The sequence below is a fragment of the Bombina bombina genome, chromosome 1 (assembly GCF_027579735.1).
Source record: "Bombina bombina isolate aBomBom1 chromosome 1, aBomBom1.pri, whole genome shotgun sequence".
Taxonomy (NCBI): Eukaryota; Metazoa; Chordata; class Amphibia; order Anura; family Bombinatoridae; genus Bombina; species Bombina bombina.
This window is the reverse complement of record NC_069499.1, coordinates 1,548,704,808-1,548,728,165: the sequence shown is the minus strand read 5'-3', so window position 1 is coordinate 1,548,728,165 and position 23,358 is coordinate 1,548,704,808. Positions and strand designations below refer to the sequence as shown.

At 39.3% G+C, this 23,358-nt stretch overlaps 1 protein-coding gene across 1 annotated transcript in view; it reads left to right on the top strand.

Annotated features, from left to right (window-relative positions):
• The first annotated feature begins 22,813 nt into the window (after window positions 1–22,813).
• Window positions 22,814–23,358, top strand: part of LOC128643910 (guanine nucleotide-binding protein G(i) subunit alpha-1-like) — a 1,557-nt gene continuing 1,012 nt past the window's right edge. Inside the window, exon 1 of the mRNA XM_053696686.1 lies at window positions 22,814–23,358. This exon is cut by the window's right edge and continues 1,012 nt beyond it. Within this exon, the coding sequence (XP_053552661.1) occupies window positions 22,934–23,358 (425 nt within the window). The 5' untranslated portion in view covers window positions 22,814–22,933.

Genomic DNA, 23,358 nt, shown 5'->3' with positions numbered 1-23,358 from the left:
ATACCAATACCAAAGCAAAAGTACACGGATGACGGGAGGGATAGGCAGGCTCTTTATACAGAAGGAACCACTGCCTGAAGAACCTTTCTCCCAAAAATAGCCTCCGAGGAAGCAAAAGTGTCAAATTTGTAAAATTTGGAAAAAGTATGAAGCGAAGACCAAGTTGCAGCCTTGCAAATCTGTTCAACAGAGGCCTCATTCTTAAAGGCCCAAGTGGAAGCCACAGCTCTAGTGGAATGAGCTGTAATTCTTTCAGGAGGCTGCTGTCCAGCAGTCTCATAAGCTAAACGAATTATGCTACGAAGCCAAAAAGAGAGAGAGGTAGCAGAAGCTTTTTGACCTCTCCTCTGACCAGAGTAAACGACAAACAGGGAAGACGTTTGTCGAAAATCTTTAGTTGCCTGTAAATAAAATTTAAGGGCACGAACTACATCCAGATTGTGCAAAAGACGTTCCTTCCTCGAAGAAGGATTTGGGCACAAGGATGGAACAACAATCTCCTGATTGATATTCCTGTTAGTGACTACCTTAGGTAAGAACCCAGGCTTAGTACGCAGAACTACCTTATCCGAGTGAAAAATCAAATAAGGAGAATCACAATGTAAGGCTGATAACTCAGAGACTCTTCGAGCCGAGGAAATAGCCATTAAAAATAGAACTTTCCAAGATAACAACTTTATATCAATGGAATGAAGGGGTTCAAACGGAACACCCTGTAAAACGTTAAGAACAAGGTTTAAACGGGGGGCGGAGCCAACTGTGAAGCTGTCGAGACGCATGTTCTGGCAGCTCCTGCTACTTCAAATATAATATAAGAATTTAAAGACTATATAAGCCTATATATTGGTACAAGAAGACAATTAACTCTCATGGGCTACCTATGCACCTAATATCTCAGCGAATAATGCTGCATTGAGAACACCTTTCAATTATCGGGTATGAACTGCTGACTAGAGACCCGGGAAACCGCCATCTTTTAGCCTACGCAGCGATTACAGTAAGGAGTGAGATTACTTAGGGGCTATTGAATCTTTCCCATACAGGACGTTTGTCTGCACATTTAAACATGGACACTGCGGAGCAACTTATGGAGAGGATGCACTGCCTTTTAGATGGCTATCGCAATGTGTTTCAATGTTTTTTTGCAGTGGCACCCCGGCAGGCAGAAGTGTTGCCTGCTGTTTGCACTAACCGCACTCCCCCTACTGCTGTAGTCCCCAAGAGGGACGATACTTTGGGGCTCCAGCGGTCCTCACTCATTTGGCACCAGCGGCGCATATTGGGAGTTGAGAACATGGTGGCAATTCGCTCATATGGACTTGAGGGGGGAGGCGATCCAGCTAAAACTGAACACCCAATACCCTTGGGCACTATGAATACTGCCCACGTAGCATCAGTCATGGCGGATCGTAACCTCCTGGCAGGTCACCGAATATTTCCTACTCTGGCTCGTAGTGGTTTGTTTGGCAGGGGACAAGCAGATCGGATCGGCGAGAAGGCAGTTCAAAGCGGACCCTACCATATAGAAGCAGAGCTCTTCCCTCGCTATGACTGCCCTATCCAGTTTAGCTCCATTGTCAGGGTTCAAAGTTTTGCTCAAGCAGCGGCCCTCCATGATGCGGATGTGAGAGTGGGCATAGGTTGAGCCCTTGTCCTTTTTTTTTTCTGCACAGTGTTTAATCTGGCCATATTGTCAACTGACTGAATAGTGAACTATGTTTTGGACCTTGTTATCCTTTTTGCTTACTATACTGCACGCTGTCAGGCTTTGTGAGGACATCTCTTATTTTTGATTACAGTATTGCTCATTGTGCCTGTTTTTGGGCGCTCAACACAGACCATATTTATGAATGTTTATTATTCGCAGTCTTATACCATGTTTAAGAAATGTTTACACTATAGATATATACTAATCTAGCTAAATGTTATACAGTAATGTAGGGTTGGTTGTGAGCATATGTGCAACTGATGTACTTTTGGTCTTGAGCAATATCGTTTGAGCAGATATTGTGTGTGTAACATTACTGACAAATGAGCTTTGCTATAGCAAGGATAACTATACTGCAGTATCATAGCTATAACTACTTTATCCCTTTGCTTCATAACTAACTGTTAACTGCTTTTCATGTTAGATATAACTTTTTAAACATGTAGTAGTTGTTCCTTTTAGTGCAAAGATTTATTTGTTAAGATAAGTCCGGTCTTATTGTATATTTATATATAGTCAATGAATGCAAGCTCCTATTATATTTGGTATGATCACTGTAGGTGTATGTATGTTTGTCATTCTGCACTTTCAAACTCCTCTCATGTTAGTCACACACTCTGATGGATAAATAGCACTATTACATGGTGATATCTTTATTTCATTCCCATGCCTGTTTGGCTAAGGCAGGACCTTAGCCCCTACATGTACCCTCCAATTCTAGGGAAATCTCTATCGTGACAGACATACTCCTAGTAATATGGTGCAGCCTTTGATCTGGAAGCTCCCCTGCTAGCGGCCGAAGCAGTGGGCGCATGCTTCTTATAAGTGTGTGGCTATATAGATGTATTTTAGTTTTAACTACATGTTGCCATTAACTTCTGATGATTGTCATATAAACAGAGCTACTACATGTGACCGACTCATCTACCCTTCCCATACCGGATGTCCTGACAGAAATGGAAGTCATCCATTTATATAATCAAGTTTAGCTTGTCCCGCTAGGGGCTTGCTATACCCCTTTATTGCAGACAGTCTCCTTTACCTTGCTCTGGTATATATCCTTGAAGTTTGGTTCGCCCCATCCCAGAGTAGGTGTCCCTAGGCCCTTATTATAACCGGAGATATACTTCCTTATTGTTATTTGCCCTAACCAATCATTTTAATAGCGTAGAGTTTCTTCTATTATATCTCCCACATCTAACTGCCCACCTCCCCCCCCCACCCCCTAATAATGTACCTCCTAATTTAGGAGATCTAACTACACGACTTATCTTGCCTATGTCGTATTCTGTTTATTCCTACTTCATTATTTTACTATGTTGGTTTTACCAGTTCTCCCACATATTTTTATACATAGCATCTCCATATACTTAATAATAATAATATACTTTATCATAAATCTCATTAGACATAGTACCGCAACCATCACTACTTTTATGCTTGTAGCTTTTCATTTCCCCACAGTGTTGACTTTATCCCTCTTTTTTTTTAGCATTATCAAAATGATCAGCTTCACTTACAAATTGAGTTAAAAGTTTTAAATCTAACAACTCTCCCAGTCTTAAACCTACTCAATTTAAAGTTCATCCTATTCATACCCCTTAAAAATTGTTTTACTATATTATTAGTTACCAGTTATAACATCATGAAAATGTAAAATCTGAGGTGAATGTTAAGGGATCCATGAGTGATCTCTCCTATTTTAAGCAGCCTTCTACAAATACTTATTTTTTCTTTTCATGGTCTGAGGCCCAAGTGAGGCCTCATATGTCTGCAGAGAAGGCTTCGATTATCATTGGCATCTACCTACTTTGTCTCTCAATAGTACAATTAATATTATTAACCTTGGTTTTTGCAGCCTATAATGTATACTATATAGATACCTTGTTATTGTTTCTCTTTGCAGGTGACTGTATATTGTTCAATTGTTTGACTTGTTTGCCGACATTTTTCCCTCAATAAAAATTATTTAAAAAAAAAAAAAAAAAAGAACAAGGTTTAAACTCCATGGTGGAGCCACAGCTTTAAACACAGGTTTAATCCTGGCCAAAGCCTGACAAAAAGCCTGAACGTCTGGAACTTCTGACAGACGCTTGTGTAACAGAATGGACAGAGCTGAGATCTGTCCCTTTAAGGAACTAGCGGATAACCCCTTTTCTAAACCTTCTTGTAGAAAAGACAATATCCTAGGAATCCTAACCTTACTCCAAGAGTAACCTTTGGATTCGCACCAATATAGGTATTTACGCCATATTTTATGGTAAATCTTTCTGGTGACAGGCTTCCTAGCCTGTATTAAGGTATCAATAACTGACTCAGAAAAACCACGCTTTGATAAGATCAAGCGTTCAATTTCCAAGCAGTCAGCTTCAGAGAAGTTAGATTTTGATGTTTGAAAGGACCCTGAATCAGAAGGTCCTGTTTCAGAGGTAACGACCAAGGTGGACAGAATGACATGTCCACCAGATCTGTATACCAAGTCCTGCGTGGCCATGCAGGCGCTATTAGAATCACTGATGCTTTCTCCTGTTTGATTCTGGCAATCAATCGAGGAAGCATCGGGAAAGGTGGAAACACATAAGCCATCCTGAAGGTCCATGGTGCTGTCAAGGCATCTATCAGGACCGCTCCCGGATCCCTGGATCTGGACCCGTAGCGCGGAAGCTTGGCGTTCTGTCGAGACGCCATGAGATCTATCTCTGGTTTGCCCCAACGTGTCCTCTCACACATCCTATCTAGTCGTTGGGTGCAAGAGAATGACTGGAGGTGACGTAGAGGGGAGGAGCTATATAGCAACTCTGCTGGGTGAATCCTCTTGCACTTCCTGTAGGGGAGCAGTTAATATCCCACAAGTAATGATGACCCGTGGACTGATCACACTTAACAGAAGAAAACTGTATCAAAAGGAGTACTGCAAAGTTAATAAACGTATATATACAGTATGTCCTCGCTGACTGTTTGCCCAAATGGGTGAAGGGTAAAGAAGAGCTAATGCTAAAAGATGGAGGTTTGAAGGACCTTTAATTTTTTTCAAACAAGGATATTTGACACGTAAACAGAAATAGTATTGGAAACATGTCATTGGCTAAGTTTGTTTATGTTACAGTCAGCGATAAAGACATTTTTTTTTATTTTTATGCAGCCTCTATCAACAGTAAACTGAACATTGTCCAGTACATATTATTACAGCAGCTGCATAATATGTGATCTAATCCACCTTAACAGAGAAAAGCTGGGTGTGGCCATGAGCTAGCGAATAAGGAAGAACTCCATACACAAAGCAGCTGCTAAAAATTAATATGTAAACTGGGTCTGTTTTATGGGTTAAATTCTCGCTACACAGCACTGTGGACTTTCACGGTTGTTTTTTAATTGAGTTCAGTTGATTTTTTAGCATATTTCTTTAAAATTGTATTTAAAAAGTATCTTGTTTTGAAGAACTTTAAAAGTGGTTTTCAATGCATAGACAGTAAATTCTGACTTTAAACCCTTAAGTTTACTGGACATAAGTACTACATCAAAGGTTACTTTACCTACCTAGCATACCCTGTTGATATAGTACTTATGTCAACCTTCTGCCTCATGCTGCGGTCCCGGATGTCATCTTTGGCAGCTAAGACTTCAGCCAGAGGCAGGAGGCTTCTGCCTTTATATGGGAATGAAGAATTGCTTATTCTTCCTTTACCATATGAAGGCAGATCACCAATGCAGACAGTGAAGGTGTTGGAGGGAAGGAGGGAGGCGGGTGACTCATCGCAGGAGAGGGGAGGGGAGGAAGGGGAGAGTTCCCTACGTTACAGAAATAGATTTGATGAGGGAGGGGGAAACGGGAGGGTGGTTCTACTTACAATCAATTGGGGGGAGGGGGGTCACTGCAATACAGAAAAAAATAATAATAAAAATAATAATAAAAACAAAATGCAAACTGGGTACCTGCCAATACCTAAGATGGCAGCACCTAGTAGTCTACTGACATATGTAATTAGGGTTGGTAGTAGACAAATGCATTTGGAAGTTTCGGATATATCTGAATGAGGAAGAAGGCATACATTTGTGCCATTCAGAACCAAATCTATACATGTGAAAAAGCAGCAAATACTGATCTTAGTGTGCTACTGTTTAACAAGAATAAATTTAGCTCAGAAAATAGCCGAATCGCACAAAGGGCCGCCTTCTTCTGCATTCTTCTGCATTCAGAGATGTCCAAAATGTCCAAATGCACACGTCTAGTTAGTAGGCAACAAATATTTGTCTGGCATGGCCAATATTTTTAAGTAAAAAAATAAATATATATATCTATCATACTTTGGGGTAGATTTATGAAATGTCGGACTGACATGATTCGCTGTGCCGAACATGTCCCCCCGACATCGCTAAATATTGACAGCATACGCTGTCTGCATTTAACATTGCACAAGCATTTCTAGTGAAATGCTTGTGCAATGCCGCCTCCTGCACATTCATGGCCAATCGGCCGCTAACAATCCGCTAAGGTTGGCGGATGAGTTATGGAGTTTCCGGTGGCTGCATCCGCAGCATAATAAATTTACCCCTTTGTCTTTAGGAAGTAAAACCAGGAAATTGTTGCGAAATGTATACTCACATTCTATAGTGATATAAGTGAGCATAACATTTTCATGCCAAAGTTTCCTCAACACAACACACAGAACCTGCAGTAAAAAAATAAATTAATTTCAATTTTTTTTTAAATTCTTCCACTTATGAGTTAATAATAATGTGTGTTGGAAATAGTCACTCAGCATACGCTGTCGGCATTTATCATTGCACAAGCAGTTCGTGTTAACTACTTGTGCAATGCCGCCCCCTGCAGATTTGCGGCCAATCGACTGCTATCAGGGGGTGTCAATCAACCCGATCCTATTCAATCTGGTGGATTGCTGTCTGCCGCCTCAGAGGTGGCGGACTAGTTAAGTAGTAGCGGTCTTAAGACCGCTGCTTCTTAACTCCAGTTTCCGACGAGCCTGAAGGCTTGCGCCAAAACAGCTGCATCAAGCTTGAATCGGCCCCCGATCTTAATGCTTGGGCAACAGCTTTCACTATAGGCTAGGATAGTGATTTCGCTACCTCTTAACATGAAAATGCCATGTTTTCTAGAACATTAGCTTGACAAAATATACAGTTATTCTCAAATAAAAATATATGTAAGCATACATACTAAAAAATCTTAGGCCCAGATTACGAGTGGCGTGTTAACAGTTATGTGCGAGAAATAAGGGGTTTATCGCGGCTGTTTGCATGCGTCTGGTTTTTAGCTCATATTACAAGTTGAAAGTAAATGCGATCGCTTGAGCTCATTTGAAGTTAACCTGCGTCAGAGAGCTCTGGTTAAAGGGACACTAAACCCAATTTTTTTTCATTCATAATTCAGATAGAGCAGCAATTTTAAGCAGTTTTCTAATTTACTTCTATTATCAATTGTTCTTCGTTCTCTTGCTATCTTTATTTAAAAAAGCAGGAATAAAAGCTTTGGAGCCGGCCCATTTAAAGGATTACTTTCTGTTATAATTTTTAAGCTAAACAACTAACATATTAAAGTTAATAAACATTAATTAAAACCTACTGACCTATATTTTCTCCAAAACGAAGTTTCATAACGTTCTAAAAGTTATATCTTTTATTCGCCGATGATGTCACGTTATCCTGCCCACTATTTTCAGCACTGCATGTTCAAAATACTTAAACCAATAACTTTGTGTTTAAAGCGCCATTTTGAAACCTAGGTATTGTAAACGGATTGGTACAGAGCAAAGGATACCCGCAGAGTGGGTTTGGAAAACAATTAAATTTGCAGACAAGATTTCTGATATACGGTAGAGATATGTTAATGAAATGCTATTGATAAAAAGCGTATTTGGGGTAGTTAGTTAGTAACAGGCATAGAAAATATTTACTTACAGTGGCCCTTTAAGGTTAAGAACCTGGGTTGTGCTTGCTGATTGGATGGCTTAATGCAGGCACAAATCAGCAAGCCCTATACAGGGTACTGAACAAAAAATAGGCCGGCTCCAAAGCTTTAATTTCTGCCTTTTCAAATAAAGATTGCAAGATAACAAAGAAAAAATGATAATAGGAATAAATTAGAAAGCTGCTTAAAATTGCTGCTCTATCTGAATCATGAAAGAAAAAAATTGGGTTCAGTGTCCCTTTAACTGTTTTGCAAAACAAAAAAGAGTCACAAAACACATAAAAAATGCATTACAAAGAACACTCATAATAGACCATCTAATAACAATTATTAGATTTTTTTTTATAAGGGCTCAAAGATCTGAGGTTTCTAGTGTTAAACAAAAAGGCAGGTAAAGGGCATTAACATAGAGATACATACATACAGATACATGTCTAAAAATGAATATATATATATGTGTGTGTGTGTGTACATATGTATTTATGTATTTATATGTGTATATAAATATTTACAGACATATACACACATTTAAACACATAAATACATATGTACACATATAAACACATAAATACATATGTACACATATAAACACATAAATACATATGTACACATATATAGACATAAATACATATGTACACATATAAAGTTTATAAACACATAAATACATATGTACACATATAAACACATAAATACATATGTACACATTTAAACACATAAATACATATGTACACATATAAACACATAAATACATATGTACACATATAAAAACATAAATACATATGTACACATATATAGCCATAAATACATATGTACACAAATAAAGTTTATAAACACATAAATACATATGTACACATATAAATACATAAATACATATGTACACATATAAACACATAAATACATATGTACACATATAAATACATAAATACATATGTACACATTTAAACACATAAATACATATGTACACATATAAGCACATAAATACATATGTACACATATAAATACATAAATACATATGTACACATATAAACACATAAATACATATGTACACATTTAAACACATAAATACATATGTACACAAACACATAAATACATATGTACACATATAAACACATAAATACATATGTACACAAACACATAAATACATATGTACACATATAAACACATAAATACATATGTACACAAACACATAAATACATATGTACACATATAAATACATAAATACATATGTACACATATAAACACATAAATACATATGTACACAAACACATAAATACATATGTACACAAACACATAAATACATATGTACACAAACACATAAATACATATGTACACAAACACATAAATACATATGTACACATATAAACACATAAATACATATGTACACATTTAAACACATAAATACATATGTACACATATAAACACATAATACATATGTACACATATAAACACATAATACATATGTACACATATATAGCCATATATATAAGTGCAATGGAGCCCTTTGCAGTTAAGTAGAAAACATGAAAAATTATATTTATACAATATTAAGATTTAAAGGGACACTGAACCCAAATGTTTTCACGATTCAGATAGAACATGCAATTTTAAGCAACTTTCTAATTTACTCTTATTGTCAATTTTTGTTCGTTCTCTTGGGGGCCGATTTATTATGTGAGTGGACATGATCCGTGCACATCGATAAATGCAGACAGCATACGCTGTCGGCATTTATCATTGCACATTGGCGGCCAATCGTATAAGATCAGGCTGGCTGCTGTCAGCCTCCTATGAGGTGGCGGACAAGTTAAGGAGCAGCGGTCCTAAAGGGACAGTCTACACCAGAATATTTATTGTTTTAAAAGATAGATAGATAATCCCTTTATTACACATTCCCTAGTTTTGCATAACCAGCACAGTTATATTAATACACTTTTTACCTCTGATTATTTTGTATCTAAGCCTCTGCAAACTGCCCCCCCCTTATTTCAGTTCTTTTGACAGACTTGCATTTTAACCAACCAGTGCTGGCTCCTAGGAACTCCACGTGCATGAGCACAGTGTTATCTATATGAAACACATGAACTAACACCCTCTAGTGGTGAAAAACTATAAAAATGCCCTGAGCTAAGAGCGGCCTTCAAGGGTTTATAAATTAGCTTATGAACCATCCTGTATTTAGCTTTCAACTAAGAATACCAAGAGAACAAAGCAAAATTGTTTAAAATTACAAGCCCTATCTGAATAATAAAAGTTTGTTTTGGACTAGACTGTCCCTTTAAGACCGCTGCTTCTTAACTTTCGCTTCAGGCGGACCTGAAGCAGAGTGGGTCGGAAGCAGCACCCTCTGCTTCATAAATCAACCCCATAGTATCTTTATTTGAAAAGCAGGAATTTAAGTTTACAAATCGGCCCATCTTTGGTTCAGCACCTGGGTAGCGCTTGCTGATTGGTCACTAAATATAGCGCTACCCAGGGTGCTGAACCAAAGATGGGCCAGTTTTTTAAGCTTACATTCCTGCTTTTTCAAATAAAGATACCAAGAGAACTGGAAAAAAATTGAAAATAGGAGTAAATAAGAAAGTTGCTTAAAATTGCATGCGCTATCTGAATCACGAAAGAAAAAATTTGGATCAGTATCCCTTTAATAAAGGTTTTAACTATGTATTTACTGTAAATATTTAACATTCCAATGTTCTGCACATAGAGGAATATTTTCTAAGTATTTAGAAAATAGATATTCCTGTATATCTGTATATATCTATTATCTATACATATATAAAATCATGTATATATAGGTATAAATATATATTTGGGAAAAATAACAATATATATATATATATATATATATATATATATATATATATATATATATATATATATATATATATATATATATATATATATATATATATAAAAATATGTATTTATGAATAAATAGAACATATTCTTCTATGTGAAGAACATCTGAATATGAAATATTCATATTTTCATGTCCGGTAACTGCAATTAAGAAAATACTATTGTGTTTGCCAGCGACTAGGCGCGATATTCTAAGTGCGGCTTTTTTAGCACACAATTAGCTGTCAATGGACCGAAAGTAGTAGAAGTAAAAAATTACTTTTATTAGTGATGCAAATAAAAAGTATAGGAAGCGATTGTGAAACGTGAATGCGTTAGGGGGAGTTTGTTTTTCTTTTTTTAATCAGCTCCACTATGGTTATTTAATCGTTAACAACAGCTTTATTCTCCAATAATTATTACTTTGGTCTCGCAGCCTTCGGGCTTTAAGACATACTTAACCTTTTAACGCTGTTATGCCGTTCTATTCCGTCATAATTACACTGGGCTTTAGAGCCGTTATGACGGAATAGAACGTCATAGCCAACAGCTGTCCTGAAGCCTTTTGTGCTTCCTGGATTTGATTGCGGTCTGGAGGGCGTTCCTAGGGTTATAGGGACGCCCCCAGACCAGATCCAATAATTGAAATATCACGATCGTGTACAAGATTGCGTGATTTCAATTTGTCTACATCGGAACAGTTGTTCCGATGTAGACACTTTAACCCAGTCCCGAAAGGGTTAAAATATTTATCATTAAAAATATTTAATCTGGGTAATCTGTGTACTAAGACCTTGGAAAAAAAACGCTTGACCCTATACTTAATAGCATACTTCAGTAGCAGTATTACTTAGTCTGATATATCAGTAGCGATGTTTAAGATATAATTTTCAGCCTTTATGCAAATTGTGCTACCAGATTGTTAGAAATACTCTAATGATCGCTCTATGTTATTAGCAAATGCTAGATTATACGTAACTCATTACTAATATCCAGTGATCTATACTACTATTTCAGATTTATACTTGACCTAACAGTTCATGTTAGTTGCTTAAACTATATGCTGGTTAACAAAAAGCAGTGGTGTATAACTTACACTTCTATTTGGTATGCAGATCGTGCTGCCAAAGACATAGAAATACAATAATGCCGCTTTGTTAATTTAGGCCCTAAGACATACTTAAAGTATTTATCCTTAAAAATATTTAATCTGGGTAAGCAAGTTGTGCTACCCCCAGTGTATTAAGACCTTGGAAAAAAACGCTTGACCTTATACTGAATAGCATACCTCAGTAACAGTATTACTGAGTCTGATGTATAAGTAGTGTGACAGACCCCTCTGTCAGTACTGGAAGGGTTAACTTTGTTCAGCTTTGAGAAACTATTTTCTGAAGACAGGTTTCCTGGCATCAGCTATTGTTTACTGTAATTAAGTATAAGTGATAAGCGTTCACATTGTTTAATCACCTCCAGAGTTTAGACTGCCAGGTGACAAGAAGGACTCCATTGTTTTCTTGTGTTTAATTGTTTATTTGGTTAAGTAATGCAATTCTATTGTATCCTGTAAAAGGGCGTCTTCCCTCTATCTAATGTACTATCTTCTTCCAATCCCCCATCTGGTCTCCTAGGGAGTGTCAACCAGGTGGGAGACCTGCATAAATACTGGGCCTATAGCCCTCAATAAAACACATTCTGTTTTACCCTCAAGATGGAGCTTGGTCTCGTGTTTGGGGGGAATTAACTGGGTCCTCATCGCCCAGAAGAGCAACTACACATCTGGACCTAATGGGAATACAGTATGAAAGACTGAAAAGAGTCACCCTTAAAAACCTGCTAGAACAACGGGGCCAACAGGCCAGTAACCTCAGGAAGAGGGAGATTATTACAATACTGACCGAGATGGATGGAGTACCAGGGCCCGATGGAACCAATGAGCCCAGCATATCAGACAGAACCCCTGAAGAAGCAAGCTTTGACCGGGCGGTTAAAATAAGACTGGCCCATTATGGCCTCAACCCATCTGCCGAAATTATCGACCGGGTCATATCAGCCGTGGAGTCCAACCTACTTCGCCAAAGCGGCACTGCAGCAGCCCAAGTCCCAGCAACCCCAGTGGAAAAGAGAAAGGTACATTTTGCAGCTTTTAAAAACTTAATGGAAACAAAAGGAGAAATTGATGGGTACCTTGCGGATTTTGAGAGGCAATGTGCCCTACACAAGGTACCCGCAGAGGACTGGGTCACGATATTATCCGGAAAATTATCCGGCCGGGCCAGCGAGCCTTTTCGGGCCATTCCGGATGAGGAAGTCAGGGATTATAATGCTGTAAAAGAGGCACTGCTCTCCAGGTATGCGATTACACCGGAGGCATACAGGAGGCGGTTCAGAGACACTGTTAAACTAGCTGGAGATTCCTACGTTGAGTGGGCATGTAAGGTGCACTGCACAGCAGCTCACTGGATGGCAGGGTGCCAAGCCGTATCTGGGGAAGAGGTGCTGCAGCTATTCCTGTTGGAACATTGCTTTGACAAGTTATCAGCAGGAGTTAGAGAGTGGGTTCGGAACCGTAAACCCTCCACCCTACATGAAGCTGCTCGTCTGGCAGATGAGTATACTCATGCCCGCAAACTGGACACTGCTACCACTAAGCCCCCTGCCAGAGTGGAGTACCGACCCACAGTCACCCCAGCAGCTACCAGTTACCAACCCCCGGCGCACCGCTCTACCACACCGCCTCCAGCCATGAACTATCCTCAGACAGCCCGGTTCAACTCACGGGACTACTCACAATCTATTCAGTGCTTTGGATGTAAGCAACTAGGGCACAAAAGACCAGAGTGTCCCCTAAACCCAGTGAACCAAGCACAGTCCTGGAGAAGACCCGCTGGCGGAAACCCACGTAACCCTCAGCCTGCGGCCCACTGCGTAGAGGAGGAAGAATGCTGGGGCATCCTACATGAAGCAGACCCCGTTTAAGCTGCCCACCGGGATAACCAGCAACTGGTTAAAGTGAATGGGAAGGTGGTCAGTGGTCTACGGGATACTGGTGCTACCATAACCTTGCTCCAAAAGAACTTGGTGTCTGAGAACCAGCATACAGGAGACACTGTGGCTGTGAGGGTAGCAGGGGGCACTGTGTTCCACCTACCTGTTGCCCGGGTACATTTGGATTGGGGAGTGGCGCTAGACATGTGAATGTGGGGGTCATGAAGGACTTACCAGCTGATGTTCTCCTTGGAAATAACTTGGCCCCCCTTGTTTCTGCCTACGCTCCCATGGGTCCTGCCGATGTTAACCCTGTGAATACCTGTGCCCAGATCCATGCCACAGAGACTGACCCACCTGCTGCTGAGCCCCAGGACGCTAAGCTCAGTAAATCTCTATCTGCCATTGATACGTGGAAGCCCCGTTACAATGCGCTGATGAAGGAGAAGAGTCAAGTAGAGGATGAAATGGTCACATTAAACAATCACGTAACAGTGCTAGCGGGAGAGAAGAGGAGCGCAGAGGAAAAAGCGCGTTTAGAATGGGAATCTCTGCTTGACAAGCTGCACCGACAGACTCCAGAAAACACCAGCTTGAGAGTGGAACATGAAACATTAAAGACAAACTTAGCGACACTGGAGGAAAAGCTGACGCTGGCTCATAGTGAAGTGCAGCAACTCAAGGGCATCCTATGTCAGTATGAAGGGATTGTGGATACCTATAAGGAGCAGGTACAAAAAACTTGTAAAGAAGCCGATGAGATTTGTCTCCAACTGGAAAGAAGCGTCTCTGAAAACAAAAACTTGAAGGAATGTTTAGCCCTGGTCTGGGCACTGAAGAAGTTGAACCCTTATTTATACGGACAGGAATTCTCTCTCAAAACGGGAATGCAGATGGATTGTCCCGGCAAACTGACATTCCTACCACCTCCTAGTCCAGTCATCCCCAAGTTGACCCGCCAAAGGGTCAAGCCGGGTCTGCCGGAGTGTCCCACCAGGAGGGAGCCATGTGACAGACCCCTCTGTCAGTACTGGAAGGGTTAACTTTGTTCAGCTTTGAGAAACTATTTTCTGAAGACAGGTTTCCTGGCATCAGCTATTGTTTACTGTAATTAAGTTTAAGTGATAAGCGTTCACATTGTTTAATCACCTCCAGAGTTTAGACTGCCAGATGACAAGAAGGACTCCATTGTTTTCTTGTGTTTAATTGTTTATTTGGTTAAGTAATGCAATTCTATTGTAATTCTACTGTAAAAGGGTGTCTTCAATCTATCTAATGTACTATCTTCTTCCAATCCCCCATCTGGTCTCCTAGGGAGTGTCAACCAGGTGGGAGACCTGCATAAATACTGGGCATATAGCCCTCAATAAAACACATTCTGTTTTACCCTCAAGATGGAGCTTGGTCTCGTGTTTGGGGGGAATTAACTGGGTTCGTGTGTTGCTGATCCCATATTCAGGGCATCTTTCATCTGGTATTAACCCATAATATCCAGGTTATACCATAACAAGTAGCGATGTTCAAATTTTAAACTTCAGGAGGTATGCGGATTGTGCTACCGGATTGTTAGAAATACTCTAATGATCGCTCTATGTTATTAATAAATGATAGATTATACTTATTACTAATACAGTGGTGCAAAAACGTATTTAGTCAGCCACCAATTGTGCAAGTTCTCCCACTTAAGAAGATGAGAGAGGCCTGTAATTTTCATCATAGGTATACCTCAACTATGAGAGACAAAATGTGGAAACAAATCCAGACAATCACATTGTCTGATTTGGAAATAATTTATTTGCAAATTATGGTGGAAAATAAGTATTTGGTCAATATCAAAAGTTCATCTCAATACTTTGTTATATATCCTTTGTTGGCAATGACAGAGGTCAAACGTTTTCTGTAAGTCTTCACAAGGTTGTCACACACTATTGCTGGTATGTTGGCCCATTCCTGCATGCAGATCTCCTTTAGAGCAGTGATGTTTTGGGGCTGTCACTGGGCAACATGGACTTTCAACTCCCTCCAAAGGTTTTCTATGGGGTTGAGATCTGGAGACTGGCTAGGCCACTCCAGGACCTTCAAATGCTTCTTACGAAGCCACTCCTTCGTTGCCCGGACGGTGTGTTTGGGATCATTGTCATGCTGAAAGACCCAGACACGTTTCATCTTCAATGCCCTTGCTGATGGAAGGAGGTTTGCACTCAAAATCTCACGATACATGGCCCCATTCATTATTTCATGTACACGGATTAGTCATCCTGTTCCCTTTGCAGAGAAACAGCTCCAAAGCATGATGTTGCCACCCCCATGCTTCACAGTAGGTATGGTGTTCTTTGGTTGCAACTCAGCATTCTCTCTCCTCCAAACACGACGAGTTGTGTGTCTACCAAAAAGTTCTACTGTGGTTTCATCTGACCATATGACATTCTCCCAATCTACTTCTGGATCATCCAAATGCTCTCTAGCATACTTCAGACAGGCCTGGACATGTACTGGCTTAAGCATGGGGACATGTCTGGCACTGCATGATCTGCAGGAGTCCCTGGCAGCGTAGTGTGTTACTGATGGTAGCCTTTGTTACATTGGTCCCAGCTCTCTGCAAGTCATTAACTAGGTCCCCCCGTGTGGTTCTGGGATGTTTGCTCACCGTTCTTGTGATCATTTTGACCCCACGGGGTGAGATCTTGCGTGGAGCCCCAGATCTAGGGAGATTATCATTGGTCTTATATGTCTTCCATTTTCTAAATATTGCTCCCACAGTTGATTTCTTCACACCAAGCTGCTTGCCTATTGCAGATTCAGTCTTCCCAGCCTGGTGCAGGTCTACAATTTTGTTTCTGGTGTCCTTCGACAGCGCTGTGGTCTTCACCAAAGTGGAGTTTGGAGTGTGACTGTTTGAGGTTGTGGACAGGTGTCTTTTTTACTGATAACAAGTTCAAACAGGTGCCATTAATACAGGTAATGAGTGGAGGACAGATGAGCCTCTTAAAGAAGAAGATACAGGTCTGTGAGAGCCAGAAATCTTGCTTGTTTGTAGGTGACCAAATACTTATTTTCCACCATAATATGCAAATAAATTCTTTCCAAATCAGACAATGTGATTGTCTGGATTTGTTTCCACATTTTGTCTCTCATAGTTGAGGTATACCTATGATGAAAATTACAGGCCTCTCTCATCTTCTTAAGTGGGAGAACTTGCACAATTGGTGGCTGACTAAATACTTTTTGCCCCACTGTATCTAGTTATCTATACTACTATTTCAGATTTATACTTTTACCTAACAGTACATGTTAGATGCTTAAATTATATGCTGGTTAACAAAAAGTAGTGGTGTATAATTGGGGTCAGCACTGACTTTCCAGATTAAATTCCTATGTACCAGGGGACTTTCTGATAACTAGATAACAAGTGTTTTTACTTTTGTTGCAAACAGGCGATATAACGTATATTGATTGACCCATCAACAATACAAATAAAGGGGTTAACAAAACTTAATTTACATGGCAACAGTTGTATATAATAACCATCATCACAGATTATATAGGCAATTTCCCCCTAGGGCACAAATAGGAATTATCCTAATACCCAACAAGTATTTTATCTATTTGGTGACTACTACGATTTATAAAAGACAAGCTATTGTTCACATATACCATTGTGGAAGTGTTTTTAACTTATCTTTGTGTGTGGGCAGTTACCAGGACATTCACTTATTCAAAGCAGTCTTTTTACTTAATTGTGAATCAATAAAATTTACATTTTAAAAATCACTCCTTCATAATTTTTCTACAATCAAGTCTTTGTGTTTAGAGGCATTTCTTCTTTGGTCATCCCAATCTAGGGATGAGTTGTTCTAATAAAATGTAACTGTCTATGCCTATACACAACCATCGGGGGTAGTCCACGTATATTATCTTTTACAAGACCTTCCTGTGGAAATTTACTGTTTTCAGCTACAATTTCTTTTTGTCTATATAACATATCATCTACATCCAACATGTTACGTGCCATTGTGAAGTGCTGTAATGACAAGAAACATGTTGGATGTAGATGATATGTTGTAGGCTGCTTCACTGGCTGTGATATCGCTACATGCTTGACTTTATGATAAGTCATTTTATTTGCATCACTAATAAAAGTTATTTTTTAGTTCTACTACTTTCGATCCATTGACAGCTGGATACTTTTCACCTTAAAGGGACATGAAACCCAATTGTTTTCTTTCATAATTTAGAAAGAGCGTGCAATTTTTAACAACTTTCTAATTTACTTCTATTATCTATCTTGCTTCATTCTCTTGATATCCTTTACTAAAAAAGCATATCTAGATAGGCTTAGTGGCTGCTGATTGGTGACTGCACATAGATGCTTCGTATGATTGGCTCACCCATGTACATTGCTATTTCTTCAGCAAAGAATATCTAAATAATGAAGCAAATTAGATAATAAAACTAAATTGGAAAGTTGTTTAAAAATGTGTTCTCTACCTGAATAATGAAATACATTTTTTGGGTTTAGTGTCCCTTTAAGTGATTTTTTGCTTAATATTTTATTTTCTAAGCGGATTTTTACAGGGCCACTTCCGCTAACAGCTGAATCTTCAAGCTCACACTACAGACTGCCACACGCAAACTGAGTGGAATATACTCCCCTGTAACTCCAGGATTGCACTCCAAGGCATTTACAACAAACGGCACCAAAGAGCCCATTGCCAATACAGGAGCAGATGATTATAAGCACAGAGTATTGGGATACCTGAATACAGAGGTACAAAAAAGAGGGAAAAGTTTGACAGTACCCAGCACTCACAAAACACTATATAGTAACAGTATGCATTGAAAACCGGATTGTGTCAGGAACTGGTTATTAAAACTTAACTTTTACTAATGATAGAATAAAAAATGTGGTAAATAGTACCAAATGCATAACATAAATATGTGAGACATACATTTAAAACTTAGATTAAGAAACAGATCAGGACTGTGTGTGTGAGACTTCAAAAACAGAATTACTTCCCTGGGTAATAGTTCAAATACACCGTAACCCTAAGGGCTCAGAGAATACACGGATTGCTCTAAAGCTAATCTAATAAGGGGATTGACCCCAACAACATTACCTAATCTGAGCAATACTGGTATCTAGAGCAGGAGAGGAAACAGTTTGTAAATGACTGATTAAGGAAGGCAATTGCCACATCAATATGAGCTTAGAGAGGTCCCAGATAAACACAAATTAGCAAGTCTCATGCCCAGGCATTGTCTGTGTGGCAATTGCCTTCCTTAATCAGTCATTTATTAACTGTTTCCTCTCCTGCTCTTGATACCAGTATTGCTCAGATTAGGTAATGTTGTTGGGGTCAATCCCCTTTTTAGATTAGCTTTAGAGCAATCCGTGTATTCTCTGAGCCCTGAGGGTTACGGTGTATTTGAACTATTACCCAGGGAAGTAATTCTGTTTTTGAAGTCTCACACACACAGTCCTGATCTGTTTCTTAATCTAAGTTTTAAATGTATGTCTCACATATTTATGTTATACATTTGGTACTATTTACCACATTTTTTATTCTATCATTAGTAAAAGTTATGTTTTAATAACCAGTTCCTGACACAATCCGGTTTTCAATGCATACTGTTACTATATAGTGTTTTGTGAGTGCTGGGTACTGTCAAACTTTTCTCTCTTTTTTGTACCTATATATCTATCAGACAGTCAGCACCCCCCTTCTCCTACACTTCACCAGTGATACTAACTGGTATATAATGAATACTGAATAGATTATATATCTACTATTATTTCAGCATACTATATTATGAAGGGGTTGATATTTGCTTAAACTAACACCGTTGCCACTATTTCCACTACCTGAATACAGACTCTTATTACAGACAGTGCCCATATACACTTGATTATATGGTGAGTGAGCGTTTCTATTCACATACATCATGCAATTTGACTATGTGAAACAGATGTTGCCATAATACACAGGCAAAGGATACATTGTTACAATAGTAACACATAAGAGACTTTCATTGGAAGAGAAAAAGCTACAGTAACCACTTTGACACATATAACATACTGAACTAAATAAGACTTAGCAAATTATAAAAGACTATTTTGCTTTAATAACAGCATGTTATATATTAAGCTTGTCCCTAAGCTTTTAACACTATACTGATAAAAGTTTTAAGGGACAGCACTCTTCAAACACATTTTTTAAATTGTAATACAAGCGCAACCCGAAGTGCGCAAAAAGGTATTTCTAGCGCAGCTAAAGCTCGAGAAGGAGCATTAAATAATGCTCCACTTTTAACCTGGCCCTAATATTTGGTATGAATACCAATTATCTTAATGGCTGTTTGACCCAAGTTTGTGCAGAGTTTTAAAATCAATAAGATTCCCGCAATTCTTTAGAGCAGGGATGGTTAACTGGCGGCCCAAGTTCCTTCGGCCTTTACACCATTACTTCACCTGGAGCACCTACAAGGTGAGGCTAGAGGAGAAGGCCTTGTTCTGGAATGCTGCCTCATTATATTCCAGGGAAAATGAATAACACCATAAATAGGGCATGCTATGTACGCTCCACTCGTAATCTGATCCTATGTTGGGTAAATGGACACCAATGAATATTGTGATACTGTCTCTTTAATTCTTGAGGGGGTAATTACACTTTACAACTACTATGTTGAGTTTGTAGCTACTATGTAGCATATAATAAAGGTTATAATGAGCTGATTTTATGTTGCAGAGAAATGGTAGTTCTTGGTGAAACGAATACCAGCACAAGATTTCCTCTGCAGCTGAAAACTGAGGATTAATATGCTCCTAAATATAAGTTACAAAGGCAGCTGCTGAATAATAACAGTTCCTACATTTTTATTAAAGGGACAGTCTAGTCCAAAATAAACGTTCATGATTCAGATAGAGAATTTAATTTAAAGCAATTTTCCAGTTTACTTTTATCACCAATTTTGCTTTGTATTGGTATTCTTATTTGAAAGCTAAACCTAGGAGGTTCATATGCTAATTTCTAAGCCCTTGAAGGACTCCTCTTCTCTCAGGGCATTTTGACAGTTTTTCACCACTAGAGGGTTTTAGTTCATGTGTGTCATAAAGATAACACTGTGCTCATGTACGTGGAGTTCCAGTGAGCTAGCTCTGATTGGCTAAAATGGATTTCTGTCAAAAGAACTTAAATAAGGGGGCAGTTTGCAGGGGCTTAGACACAAGATAATTACAGAGGTAAAAAGTGTATTTATATAACTGTGTTGGTTATGCAAAACTAGGGAATGGGTAATAAAGGGATTATCTATCTTTTAAAACAATAAAAATTCTGGTGTAGACTGTCCCTTTAAGAATTCAATTAAGTTTACTTGGTTGCAGGAATGCTACCCTTATGAGTTAGGTATTATTAAAGAGTATGCAATTAGCGATAATTTAAACAGCCTTTCAACAGACATTGTACGTGTACAGTGAAAACCCGGCCCCATGTAACAATAGGATAATTAAACATACAATTAAAATATCAGCTGTCCCTGTGGATCTTCCCTCAGATGTTTACCATAAACCCCAGGGCATCCTTGTCACTGATATAATAGCCGTCTAGAACCCATGCGGGGCATTCCCTTCCAAAACATTTGCACGCCCACTCATAAAGCAGCAGCACTACTACAATACAGCATCTTTCATCCTCTGCACCCTCCCCACATAGAGAACCTGTAACCTCCAAGATGGCCTTGGCGCACCTCAGCCGGTGTTCTGTCGAGAACTGCAATATGACGTCACTTCCGGCAGCAGATTACACTAATTGCCCCCATTGCGCATGCGAGCGTACACCCGAGATTATTCATCTGAAAAGAGGCGTACCCTTCGGGAGAATTTATCGAATTCTACAATAAAAGCCAGTGCGCATGTGGAATTTGTTATGACCCAAAAAAAAGCCAGACCCTTGAGAAGAACTGATCGAGCGCTCCAAGAACAGCTGGTGCGCATGCGCGCATTTTCAGAAACCTGACACATAATAGCTAAACACCAAGCCCGTCTGTTTCTCACGAGCTTTACCCTCAGGTCCAGCTTGTTACAATATTCAGCTGCGGAACCGCTGAGCACACACAATATTTATTATCAATGATTGTTTATTTCTCTAAGCTACTTAGTTTTTGCAAACCTCCATGTTTTGAACTCATTTTACTCAAATTAGCGATTACGGCTGTGCCGGTAAAATACCAGCTGGGTGGCAACCTAATCCCAACCAGGCAGCAGCTTAGCTGTTAAAAGCTGGTTAGACAGGGGATTTTGTCATTCCATTTCAGGGTTGAGGGCGGAACTACAGGGGGTGCAGAGGTCGCAGCTGCAACTGGGCCCCTGAGGATGGGGGTCCAGCCTAAAAAAACAAACAAACATTTCTTTTAATAAAAACCGTTGACCTGCCACTGCCTGCACTGATATCATGTGAGTTTGACATGATGCTTCACTAGTGTCTCGGACTACAGGGGTTAGTGTTTCTGTTTTACCCATTGGTGTTTATGTGTGTGTGTGTGTATGTATGTGTGTATGTATGTATGTATGTGACTGTGTGTGTGTATTTATGCATGTATGTGTGTGTATGTTTGTGGAACCAGCAAATTACAGACCTTGTTACTACAGCATGGGGGGCAGGGGATAAACAGTGTCACTATACAGTACCACTATATACAGTACGGGGGGCTGGACCATGTCACTGACTACTGTGGTCACTTTATAAAGTACTGGGGCGGGTAGGGTCAGGCCAGCCATCTCACCGGTAGATTACAGACTGTGTCATTAACTCACTATATACAGTACTGGTGGGTTAAACAGTGTCACTAAATACAGTAATAGGGAGTCAAACCATCTCACAGACTGTGGGCACAGGGTATCTCATTTTGCAGACATGTAATCTGATTCACATTTTTTTTCTGTGTTAAATGTAAAAAAAAATTAAAAAATAAAATGAATGTATCAAATTCACCTTTTTTTTTTTTTGGGGGGGGGGGGTAGGGGTTTTGGGGGGTCCTTCTTAGATTCTTGCACCTGGGCCGTGTGGTTTCTAGTTATGCCTCTGGTTGAGGGCTAGGGGACTTGGCACATCAGAATTTAACATCGGCATTACTATCTGGACATGGTGAAAGAGAAGCTGGCAAAGGAGATCGCATTGGGGTGATAAAGACAAACAATTTTTTGTTTTTATGTGGCCTCTATAAACATTAAACTAATCCTAGTCCAGCACCAGTACAGATTATTACAGCAGCTGCATAATAAGTGATCTAATCCACCTTAACAGAGAAAAGCTGGGTGTGACCATGAGCTAGCGAATAAGGAAGAACTCCAGACACAAAACAGCTGCTAAACGTTAATATGTAAACTGGGTCTGTTATATGGGAAAAATCTCACAATGCAACAGATTGTGGGAGTTTCACACAGTTAATTTTAAGCATATTTCTTTAAAATTGTATTTAAAATGTATCCTATTTGTAAGGATTTTAAAAGTGTTTTTCAATGTACAGATATGAGCAATATAGAGAGCTCCAAAAACAGAAGTGAAGAGATTAATCAATATCTCCGCCAAGAAAAAAAGAGACTTCGGAGAGAAGTGAAAGTGTTGCTGCTTGGTACCAGGGAGTCTGGAAAAAGCACTATCATGAAGCAGATGAAGATTATCTATGAGGGGGACTACTCAGAGGAGGAACGCAGACAGTACAGAGCAGCTGTATACAGTGACACCATACAGTATATCACTGATATTGTAAGTGCCATGGAGAGCCTGGGCATTGGTTTTGGAGATGTGGCCAGAGCTAAAGATGCCAAGCAGCTGGCAGTGTTTGCCAGAGGTGCAGAGAAAGGGGTAATGTCTGAGGAGCTGGCTGGTGTTATAAAGAGACTGTG